This window comes from Schistocerca cancellata, chromosome 1 (genome assembly GCF_023864275.1).
Source record: "Schistocerca cancellata isolate TAMUIC-IGC-003103 chromosome 1, iqSchCanc2.1, whole genome shotgun sequence".
Taxonomy (NCBI): Eukaryota; Metazoa; Arthropoda; class Insecta; order Orthoptera; family Acrididae; genus Schistocerca; species Schistocerca cancellata.
In genome coordinates, this window is record NC_064626.1 from 1,165,435,429 (window position 1) to 1,165,447,763 (window position 12,335).

Here is a 12,335-nt window from a genome sequence, read left to right on the forward strand (position 1 = left end):
TGGAATATCACTTTGGGAGGAGTGGAAGGATAGTGGATAAGACTGTTCTCATTTCAGGGCATGACGAGAGGTAGTCAAAAACCTTGATGGACAATGCGATTCTGTTGCTTCAGTCCTGGTGGTATTGAGTCACAAGGGGAATTCTCCTCTGCGGCTGGATGCTGGGGCTTTGGGAAGTGTTGGGTGGCTGGAAGGATAAGGCATGCGAGATCTGTATTTGTACAAGGTTGGGAGGGTAATTATGACCTCTAAAGGCCTCAGTATGACCCTCAATATATTTCAAGAGGGATCATTTGTCTCTACAGATGCGATGCCCATGGCTGGCTAGATTGTATGGATGGGACTTCTTGGTATGGAATGGGTGGCAGCTGTTTAAGTGAAGTTATTACTGGTAGTTGGTATGTTTGACATGGACAGAGATACTATCTTTTTCATTATATTGTTACATTCTTGTAACCAACATTGATACATGACCTATTAGGCTGATTGGGTGAGAGTTCTCACATTTTATATACTTTTGTTATCTTCAGGATTGTGTGGGTGACAGTTTCCCAACATTTGATAGCATGTCTACTCTCAAAGACTCTACAAACTAATTTCAATAATCCTTGTGAGGCACTCTCTACTGATTTTGAAAAATTCTGAAGGAATGTTACCTATCTCTTCTGCCATGTTTGACAGCAAAATTTTCCAAAGTTCTGTCTAACCATGACTCTTATAATGGATCCTGTAAGTCTTACTCTTATTTCTATTGCTTCTTCTATCGCAGCAGCAGACAGTTCCTTGCCTTCAAAGACACTCGATTAACTCGATCCACCATACCACTCTCTCCTCTGTATTGAAAAGTATGATTCCTTTTGCACTCTTTAATGTTCATGCCTTTGCTTTCAATTTCACCAAATGTAATTTTGGTTTTCCTGTAAATTGAATCTGACCTCCTAATGCCTATTTCTTTGTGATTTCTTCACACTTTTTCTCTGGCCATTTTGCCTTGGCTTCTCTGTACTTTCTACTGATTTCATTCGTAAGTGACTTATACTGCAGTATACTTATCTGTTATTTAATACTTCCTTCTTTCATTGATTAAATGAATGACTGCTTCTGCTACCCTAGGTTTCTTCACAGCTACCTTCTTTTTACCTGCTGATTACTGTACTGCAGTTGGAAACAAATTTTCTGAGAACTCAGATAGGTGCAGAAGTAACTGGTCCAAGCTATCTTCAGTAGAATATTTTCTGTTTAAAATCAAATAATAATGTAGATGCAGATGATGGCTCTTCTTAGGGATGCCCATTCCTCAACTGAATTGCCTGCTGTAGTATTCATAACCTATGTATCTACAGCCTCTGAGAAATTCAAACCCATGTCGTCATTTATCATCACCTCAGTATCTTAGTTCTTTACACAATAATTATTCCTGATGATATGTTATACTTTAAGCTACTCAGCTACTCCGCATTTTTACCAAATTGTGATTAGTTTCTGTTCCGGTTCCTGGATACACCCAATTTTGGGTGTGTGTGTTTCACCAGATGTAATTCTCCTGATATTTTTCAGATTTTGCTTGTCTGTTCCAAGTGTAACTCCTCCTGCTGTGATTGTTGAAAAGTGTATTTGCTATTACTAGCTCAAATTTATTCCAGAATTCAAAGAATCTTTCTAATTTTTCTGTCCCATTACTCGTCTTACGCTTGTGATGTTGGCATGTATACCAGAAATACCTGAACTATAGTTGCTGGCATTGGTCTACTGTCGATTCTGATGAGAACACCCCATCACTGACTCACTCTTTACCTTATCTTCCTATTCATAATGAACTCAACACCAGTTTATCATTGTTACCTGCTGCTGATATTAACCTACATTTGTCAGTAAGAAATCTTTATCTTGTCTACATTTTACTTCACTAACTTCTATTATCTACAGAATGAGGCATTGCATTTTCCTTTTCAGATTTTGTAACTTCCATATCGCATTCAGACTTTTCTCCCCACAAATTCTAATCTTGTGTGGTTAGTTACAGTTGATGCAACTAGTGAGGATTCATTAGACAAGTGAGTGACTTTTCCCAGACAGACACTAAAAATGTAAAAAGTTACAAAATACATCAGACACAGACATTATGCTGATCTTGCCCAGTACACACAAATGTCAAATAATTTTCAAAAGCTGTGTTTAGCTCCTATCTAAAAATAACAACAACACAATACCTGCTTCATCATTTCAGCAGTAACAGGCACATTATAAATAGAGCTACGGAGGTAACGCGGACTGGCATTTCCTTGGTCCTGCGTTATGAAGTCTGTTGTCACAAGAGGTGGAACCAAACCTTTCTGGTTTGTTATGAAGACACCTGATCGGTTGCGTTGATCATCCAACATAACTTGAATCTGTAAAAACAGAGTTTTTGTCAATATCTGGCAAGAAACAAAAGCAACAAAACAAAAAGTCCAACAAAAAATCATCCTATTGTATCATTTTCAGGCACATATTACAAGATAGGACTTTAATTTCTAATACAATTTTAATTTAACTATGTGCAGGAACCACAATGTACAAGTTGATACGTTAATAACTACGGAATTTTATTTGTATGATGCAATACCTAAAAATGGTTCTTGTTCAGTACAAATATGAGGGAAAATTGTAAAAAAAAAAGCTACTCACAGGACTTGGCATCTGGTCAGGTAAGCTACTCACAGGACTTGGCATCTGGTCAGGGTCCAGACGTCGAGCCTGCTGTTGTTGCTGTGGTGAATACACAGGTTGCGGCTGGGGCTGGCCAGGCAGAGTGGGTGGGTAGCTGCCGCCTGGACCAACACCAGCCTGTGGTGGCTGATACCCTGCCTGCTGTGGCAAATAGCCCTCCTGAAGTACAAAATTGACAATCAGCACTACATCAGAGTAAATACAAAAAAATATATAAAGATTTATATTAAAGATAACAGCTGTCAAACATCAAGAAGGCATAAAAGGATTTAAAATCCACACCAGATGGCACCAAGATGATCTGGCATGGGTCCTGTGGCAGCATAGTGTGGTAATCTGCCACAGATGGTGGGTGCAGAGCCTCTGACCCAGGTGTTTACTAGCTGGTGGCAACAGTCCAGGCCCGTCAGTTCTTACACTGACTTCGACCGATGAGGACCTGGCCCTCACACCACACCATGCTCTTGGTTCCACACATGCTAACTGCTCACTGCTCAGTCATTTGGACTGGTCAGGTCTTGAGCTTTTCTCTGTGCCCGTCTCCACTCAATATCCAGACTCTCCACTGCCCCCCCCCCCCAAACAAACACACACACACACACACACACACACACACACACACACACACAGACAGACAGACAGACAGACAGACAGAGAGAGAGAGAGAGAGAGCAGTTCCCAATCCCTTGCTTCCGTAGTCGAGCCACCATTAGCTACAGGACAGTTTTACGGTGTTATGCCGAGCAGACAAAAAACTGATGATGGAGGACATTCTTATGCATGTAACACTTTTTTTTCCATTGTGTTAATTTGTGCCCACTGTGGACCCGGAAATTTTGCAGTGCTGGCAGGGACAATTGTGCCTCCAGCAGGAGCTGCACCAGGAACATCTGCAGGAGCTGCTCAGTTAAACAGATCTGCTCTCACACCAGGCTGGTGTTGGGACAGACAGTTGCAGAGAAGCCTTCATCCCTGCCATCCCTGATGCCTTTTTGTACATGGAAATGTGGGAGAATTACCTACACCAATTGTTGCTGCACTGCCAGGTAAGATTTATTGTCAATCCAACTGATACAGCCACCTCATTATTGTCCTGTAGTGCAGAGTTGTATGAAATAGTGCAAAAATTTGAAGTCCTTTACTGAGCCTGAGAAATTTAACTTTTCAGGACCTATTTCATTTGCTCACACAGTATTTTGGGCACCAAACCTGGATGAGGCAGCACGGTTGCAGTTCAACCAGCACCCCATGTGCCTTGAGCAGTCGCATATGACCCGGATCATCAACCTGCAGCAAGACCTCTTGTGCAAGTGTCAGTTTGAGTGTTACCAATGTGATATCTCATATGCAGATTCACTTATTTGGGGTGTGATCGGGTGATTAGCATCCTACCCCAAGGTCCAAATTGGGGGATTCAGCTTCTCTGACGCTGTTTTAGCCGAAGGTGCCCTGATTTCTGGATAACATGAACTTACGGCAGCAGCAAAGGACGCATCTTCCAGCAATTGACAGGTGGGAAAGTTAGATGTACTTGATAAACACCACCCACTACTCTGTGGAATCGGTCAGGTGACCTTGCTTTCTGCTGAGAGACTGTATGTTGAAAATTTGAGATTGGTGATATCACAATGCTGCTGTCTTTGCTCGTAAAAAAAAATTATGATTTGTGCTAGAAAATGACCAGTATTTCAAACTGGCAGCACAATCTCACAATGAAGCAGTTACCTCTGAGATAATTAGTAATCGAATACATGTTTCGCAGGGATCTGATGAAACACTGTTGTTTAGTGGTCCAAGGATCCCATTACTACGGGGTAACATTTGTACGCAGCAACAAAGTGAGGCAATGACAGTTTATTTTATTATTGTTTAATTGAACAGTGATTTAGCTCATGTAATATAAGTTTATTTCATTACTGTTTAATTAAACTAAGACAAAACTGTGATTTTGCTCATATATGTTTACCTTGAACATAAAGAGAGCTCTATTCTTCATGTGTGTACAAAGCACACCAGACGTCTGCTCATGTTGTGAAAATCTGTGGGTCCATTTGAGAGTTAAACATGCTCAACATTTTATGTCAGCCATTGTCCAAGATCGTGTTCGACATTGTTGAATAATTTACATTGTTGGTATTTCTTTGTTCACTTATTAAATGTTTTTACATTCTAATGACATTTTATTGCTGTACATACTGCATAAACATAAGAAAAATTCCTCTTCAGTTCCTCTCCACAAATGCTGTAGCACAAATACTGTAGGTGTACTATATTTCTCTACTTTTTGAAGGGTTAACTCTATGGCAGCCTAAAATTTACAGACATGAAATTTTTATCAACAAACAAATAAAAAATATCTTTTGTGTAACTATCGGCTTTAACAACCATAAACCATCCGTCCCTTCAATGTCGTTATAACCGGTTTTGACTATGTTTTAAATACTAAGTGCTATCATGCATCTTTGTCAGAAACCCTTGGTCACTGGAATCTCTCCAGTTATTTTGTACCTATTTTAATTCTACACACTGTGCTTATTTACACACCAAATAATTGATTATAGGCAATTCAAAATAACTTTTTATGTCTGTGATAGCTGTCTCAGCAACAGGCACTGGAGGTATCTAGAATACTCCTATTTCAGTATGTCCTTCATAGCAGAGTGCAGGGAAAGAGAGAGAGAGAACAACAAGGGGAGAGACTGCAGTGTCCAGAAAATTTTGTAATAGTGAAAGGTTTATATAAAATGATAAAATTACAAAATAGAAAACCCACATTTCAAATGCTATGTATGAGGGGCAGTCAAATGAAACCACTCACCTCATTGGGACCAGGGAATGGTTTCAATCAAATGAGATGATCAATTCCTGTTTCATAGAATGTGGTTCGTTGCTGACAGATCCACAACCACACCCACTCTTGCATTCTTCACACAACTGAAACCGATTTCCATTCATGTCTTTCTTCAGGTCACCAATGACGCAAAATTCACACAGTGGAGATGCAAGCAGCATGGAACATGTTGCAGCATTTCTCAACAAAATCGCTGAAGCATAGACTTCGTCCAACGGGCAATATGGCGGTGGGCGTTATTGCACAACAGGGCAATACCGTCTGACACCATTTCTGGGCATTCTGACTTTATGGTGCATCACAGTTTCTACAAAGTCTATTCACAGTGCTGTGCATTGACTGTGGTTTCACATTCGGGGAACTCAATGAGCAGAAAGCACCGCAGTCTAAACAGGTCAAGATGACCTGACCGGAACATGTGAGAACTGCTTCGGATTTCTGGCAGGGAAGATGTGGGATTTTTTCCACTGGTGGCTTGGCAGTTTGTCACTGGACTGTCAGAATGCTGCCCGACGGAAGCATCCTGTTAAACGATGACACTCATTCCCACACTGCCAATCGGACGAAGCCTACGCTTCAGCAATATGGTTAGGAAACACTGCAACATCATCTGTAAAGCCCAGATGATTTTCAAATCGTTGGAAACCTGATGAAATAGATGCGTGGATGTCTGTTTCAGCCAGATAAAGGAATGCCATTGCGGGCGTGGTAATGGATCCATCAGTGACTGACAACATTTTATGAAACAGAAATTGATCATCTCGTCTGCCAGTGGAATAAATGTCTTAATATGTCTGGTGATTACTTTTGAATCAAACCATTCCACGGTTTTGTTGTGGCAGATGTTTGGTTCTCATTTGCCTGCCCCTCATAGATCTTTAAATATCAAATATTACAACTCCAAAATATATTCAGTAATCTACCAACCTGAGGTGATGAAGGGTAACTTCCTTGTGGTGGTGGCATATGTGGTCCTCCCCTGTAAGGTCCTCCAGGAAGCTGGGCTCCTTGTAGTGGCGGCTGTATTTGACCTTGCATGGGAGGTCCTGGAGGCGGAGGGTGAGGTCCCTGCTGGAAGGCCTGTGTGGGGAATTGGCTGCCTTGTGTGTACTGGGGAGGGATCTGGCCACTTGGTGGTCCCGGAGGTTTCGGCCCTGAGTGGCCTTGGCTCAGGTGAGATGGAGGACCTAAGTGTGGAGGCATTGGGCTGCCCTGTGGAGGCATTCCGCCCGAATGTGGAGGCATAGGACTGCCCTGCGGGGGCATGTTGCCTGAATGTGGAGGCATAGGACTGCCCTGCGGGGATGTCGCATTTTGCGGTGGAGGCACAGAACCTGTTTGCGATGGAATGTGACCACTCTGTGAGAACCCGTACCGTGGCTGTGGTGCCTGGGGACCGCCCTGTGGTGGTAGGTGGCTGGACTGTGGAGGCACAGAACCCGACTGTAGTGGCGGCAGAGCATTGCCTTGTGGTGGCATCTGGTTGAACTGTGGACCAGTGGTGTCTCGTGGTTGCACGTGGTTTGTCTGTGGAAGTATCTGTCTGCCGTGTGTTGGTGGGTGACCCGGTGGGCCTGTTTGTGCAGGCAGAGGGCTACCGTGTGCGTACGACATTCCGGGGTGCGTCGGTGGATGCGCAGCGCCTCCATGGCCGGGCGGCAGGCTCGAATGCTGACCTTGGGTGGGAGGTGGTCTTGGACTACCCTGAGGAGGAAGCTGGGAGGACTGCAGAGATGGGTTTAAGGCCTGTGGGCTCGACACTGGTGTCGGTCCCCTCCCCGGACCATTGACGTACGGTGAAGGCGACGGTCCCGGAGACGGACGCTGCTGCTGTGCTGGTTGTGACCCGGGAGTAGCGTATGTTCCCAGGCCTTGTGCAGGAGAACTAGGGAAGCCCGGCTTGCCTGGTAGTCCCCCTCCAGCACCAGGCAAAACCTGAGAAGAAAAAAAATAACCAACTACAGTGATAGTATGTTCTTTTTGTCGTCACTAAGATTCACTGTAAAATTCACCATCATCAAAACACTTCAAAATATTTTCAGCATGATTCATTTCCCTGGAAACAGTGCTCTGAGTATAGTCTTTCAATTTCACATTTACGACTTTTTTAATACTGCAGTAATAATTTACTCCTATACAGTCATTACTATATGCCACTATTGTTTGACTTAAAAATGTGGCTGAGGTTCTGCAGATACACTGATCGGCCAGTGTGTGAGGAATTACTGTTAGCCAGACATACGCACAGTGCAAATAGAATCAGCGAGCTTGCAGTCAGTGTGTAGAATGCGGTAGATGCACAATATATCTGAGTACCACTCGTCATGTTGTTGTTACCTCTTATATCCCTCAAAGTTACATCCAGCACCTCAACAGCATTCCTGTGTGCCATGGTGCGCTGATCCTACACAATCACTTTCCATGTCTTTAGACACCGTTGCACTGCCAATGTCCTTGCTTATGCTGCACAACAGATAGTCAAGTTGCAGTATGTCAAGCAGTAACTGAAGTGCAGAACAGACTGGCCGCCTTCTCTCCAGTAACGCCGCCACAACACCTGGGTGGTGATGGTGAGAGCAAACTCACTCTGCCCCCCAACTTCAGAGAGAATGACATTTACTAAAAATGTTTTCCCTGTGCCTCCGGGAATATCAAGGGAAATGATGCTACCCCATTGTTGTGACACACAATCCAGATAGTGTCACATGCCTGCTTCTGGTCCTCATTCAGTTGTGGCCTCTTGGTTGCTACATACACATGCCAACTGTCAAACTTAATTCATTTTGTGTATCTATTAAGCCTGCATTACTTCTAGTTGGTTGTATTTTTGAGCTGGCATGCCAAGCTGAAGTAAAATTTTGTTGCTCATGGACACACATTTGTTCCTGATTACAATCAACATTTGGTCAAAAATATCCAGCCTCAAGATAATGGCTACAGTCAGATTTTCATTCCTGATTGTGGCCAAGTATGTCCTCACTCATTGCCTCCTTATATTTTTTCCACACTATGCTTGCATTACATGGGCTGCATGTTGTCAATATTACAGCAAAGAGGTTCCTTATGTGCTGAGGCAGGTAGACCAATTTGACACTGCCTAATGTGTTATCCCAGTGCTCGTCTCCTTCAAATAACCCTAACTTATAACGTGTCTCTCAACATCTACTCTGCTACTCTGGATATCACACTTAAGTGCCTGGCAGAGGGTTCATCTAACCACCTTCAGATTAATTTTCTATTATTCCATCCGCAACAGTGTGCAGAAAAAACAAATATCTTTATCTTTCCTCGAGAGCTCCAATTTCTCTTATTTTATTATGATGTTGATTTCTCCCTAGTTAGGTCGACAACAAAATATTTTTGCATTCAGAGGAGATAGTTGCTGATTAAAATTTTTTTGAGAAAATTCCGTCACAATGAGAAACAGCTTTGTTTTATTGATTTTCACCTCAAATCCTGTGTCATGTCCATGAAACTCTCTCTGCTATTTCTCAATAATGCAAAAATGCTGCCCTTCTTTGAACTTTCTCAATGTACTCTGTCAGTCCCATCTGGTACCAATCCCTAACCATGGAGCAGTACTCCAAAAGAGGACAAACAAGCAAAGTGTTGGCAATCTTTTTAGTAATAGTCTCAATCTTCTAAACTTTCTGTCAATAAAATGCTGTCTTTGGTTCGCCTTCCTCACATCATTTGCTGTGTGTTCTTGCCAATTTAAGTTGTTCATAATTGTAATTCCTAGGGATTGAATTGTATTTTCAGCCTTTTGATTTGATTTAATGGATTCCTTTTAGCACTTGTGTGGATGACCAACTTTTCATTATTCAAGGTCAACTGCAAATTTCCACATCATAAAGATACCTTACTGGAATCATTTTGCAATTGGTTTTGATCTTCTGATGACTTTACTAGATGATAAATGACAGTATCATCTGTAATCCGCAAACAACCTCAGACAGCTGCTAAACATTGTGCCCATGTCACTGTTTACCATTTTCAATTCCATGAAGGTGTTTACCGTTTGCGGCTCCAGGAAGGTATGTGGTCTGTGAACCAGATGCAGAAGCATCCTGAGGGAGTAACATTCTGCAGACTTCTCTCCTGCAGAAAACTTTCCTCAATGTTTAACATTTAGGCGCCTCTAGACACAGTGAATTTCTTGCAAATGGATCCTCCTGACATAGCTGAAAGACCGCTGTCAACATTGTGTGTGATGGGTTATCAGCCAAAGTGGGGGTGCTGTCTTTGTTGAAGTATACTCTTTGGCCACTTCCCAAATGAACAATGAAGTGCATGATGGTAGGATGCCATTTGTGAATTGGAAATTTGAGGATGTACCAAATGATCTCATTGCTGCCGATATACCCCCACAAATGGTACTGTATCGTTTCACCTCCATTTAGTTCATTGAAAATACCGAATTCTCCCATTTTGCTTCCTTCGTTGATATATCTGAATCACTATTTAATTTACTTTGAACTGTTACAATACTCCAAATTTGTCTGTGCAAGAAACATTTTCATTAATATTGGTGAATATGGCACAATCCATCTGTTGGGTTCCAGTAACTCTGAGCATATACCAGCATCAACGTCCACAGACTGCAGATTCTTCACTACAATAGATTATGTGAATGTCTTGTTCCTCACTTTTGCCACTCAGTTACGTACTCCCTACTTTACACCATTCCAAATACACACCAAGTAGTTTGACAAAGAAATATGAGCAAATATTTGTCAAATTTGTACTAAAAATGGGTACTTTTGTCAAAGTTCAAGATGGCAGGCAACACCACCTTGTTAATATGCACTGCAGTTGCTTGTAACACAATTGCATTGTGTGCGCATTTAGAAAAGAAGCAGTGGAAAAATGGAAATATACTCTGGTGGAGCTGTGGGTTTTAGTTGAGATAGTGAAAGCAATCAGAAATTTTTTTATGAGAACTGCAAGTTAAGGATGTCAAGGCTTATATAAATAACTTATGAGTGCCTGAGATTGCATTTCAGTATTTCATCACTAAAGTGGCTCCTTATATTACAAAACAGAATACTCAGTTCAGAAATGCTGTATGTGCACAAGACAGAGCTCACCATAACACTGGTTTCTTGCTACAGGAAAGAGCTATTCTAGCTTACAATAAGCACTCCAATACCACAGAGCACATTAACCAAAACAATTCACAAACTGTGTGAAGTGATTTATAAAGCACTGAACGTGGAATATGTAAAGGAAAATAAATATTTAGTACACAAAATAAGGGCAATAAGAACTATTTTTATTTTTGAATAATTTAATTTAATGGAATTAGTGTTCCAACAACAACAAAATTAATAAAAAGTACAAAACAGATTAAGCACTTTTTAACTTGTGGCATCCAGAGTTCAAAAGTAGACAGAGTAGAATGGAGACCTAAGATTTTTTTTATTTTAGAGTGTTTCCTTCTCTATTCTGACTTGCTAGAAAGCTGCCTGAGTGTTTCCAGATGTAGAGGTGGGTGGCTATAGCCGTGATTGTGGATTTGAAGTAGTCTGCAGCATATCCCAGCTGCCAATCAACACACAATTAATATCGTGCATTGAGTCCCCAACCCCACCTGAGTAAAAGTGAGGTTATTAAAATGAGTCAAAGGAACACAACAACTAAACTTTGCACTCATGTTTAGAAACACACTACAGACATCAAATGTCTGTAGCAATGCCAGCATTCCAAGCAGTTACAGTTCACATGGCAGTGAACAGAACATGAATGATTTTTATAATGAAATCTATGGCAAGGCCCTAGATCTGATTTTATTTCTTTGACAAAAGGCAAGATTTGACAAAGTTCCCTATGACACCACCAAATTTCTTTGACAAAAGTATTTGATATATCAACATTCACAAAGAAATATGATACTGTAATACTGGCCACACATATTCCTCAACACACAACTGATGTTGATGGAGACCTACAGAAGGCACCTGTTCTCAGTTTTTGCATTTATATCAACAATGTACTGATCAAACACTTGCCAACAGTTTACTATGTGGTTCTGCTCATTTCTTGGATCATTAGGAGCACATGTAAAACTCAACAGCAGACACCTTTTTATTGGTTAGTTCATCAGTTGATGGTATCACCTGTCTCACTTTCAAGTGATAACCATCCTCACCATGGGGCAACAGCAGAGCATATTGCAGGCTGCCGTACAATCCACAGGTCTCCAAAATGTGCTCCATTGTACTGCTCTGCTGGTTAAGTAGTATATCACAGTGAATCAAAACAGTCTGTCCTGATAACCATAGTCACTTCATATTTGGGTGGTGCATTGAGGCACCATGTGTGGCACCCAGTGGCCATCGACATGCTCGTATGTCAACTTCGTAATCAGCCAGTATTCGTTCCAATGCAATTGCAAACAGTTTGATGTAACTGTTGCATTGACAGAACATTACAAAGAATGTCATGTCTCGTTTCTGGAACGTGTGTGTACACACACACACACACACACACACACTCACTCACTCACTCACTCTTTGTGTCCCTTTCCAGTTCCCCATTGCCCATTAGGTACTACTGAAGGAATTTGGGTGGATGATAACGTAGTGGCAGCAGGAATCACCTTGTGTTGTATCTGCCCCTGTATTGTGGAACACACAGGCTGCTTAGCAAGTGACATGGCAGCAAAAAATGTCATCTGAAGGCAGGTGAAGTATTCCCTAAAGCTGGGAAGGAAACAATTCCACTCATGCATATCACCTGATGTGTAGATGGAAAGTCTGCTTGGCACAGGTAG

The 12,335-nt window shown here is 41.8% G+C and overlaps 1 protein-coding gene across 3 annotated transcripts in view; it reads right to left on the reverse strand.

The window, feature by feature from the left end:
- LOC126093805 (protein transport protein Sec24C) overlaps positions 1–12,335 on the reverse strand; it is a 121,728-nt gene that overhangs the window by 69,616 nt on the left and 39,777 nt on the right. For 2 of the 3 annotated variants that reach the window (XM_049908748.1, XM_049908747.1), the window contains exons 4-6: positions 6,488–7,495; positions 2,668–2,868; positions 2,211–2,390 (exon numbers count right to left, since the gene is read on the reverse strand). In XM_049908748.1, the coding sequence (XP_049764705.1) occupies positions 2,211–2,390; positions 2,668–2,868; positions 6,488–7,495 (1,389 nt within the window). The remainder of the gene's footprint in view (positions 1–2,210; positions 2,391–2,667; positions 2,869–6,487; positions 7,496–12,335) is intronic. The other variant, XM_049908749.1, reaches the window with a different exon arrangement.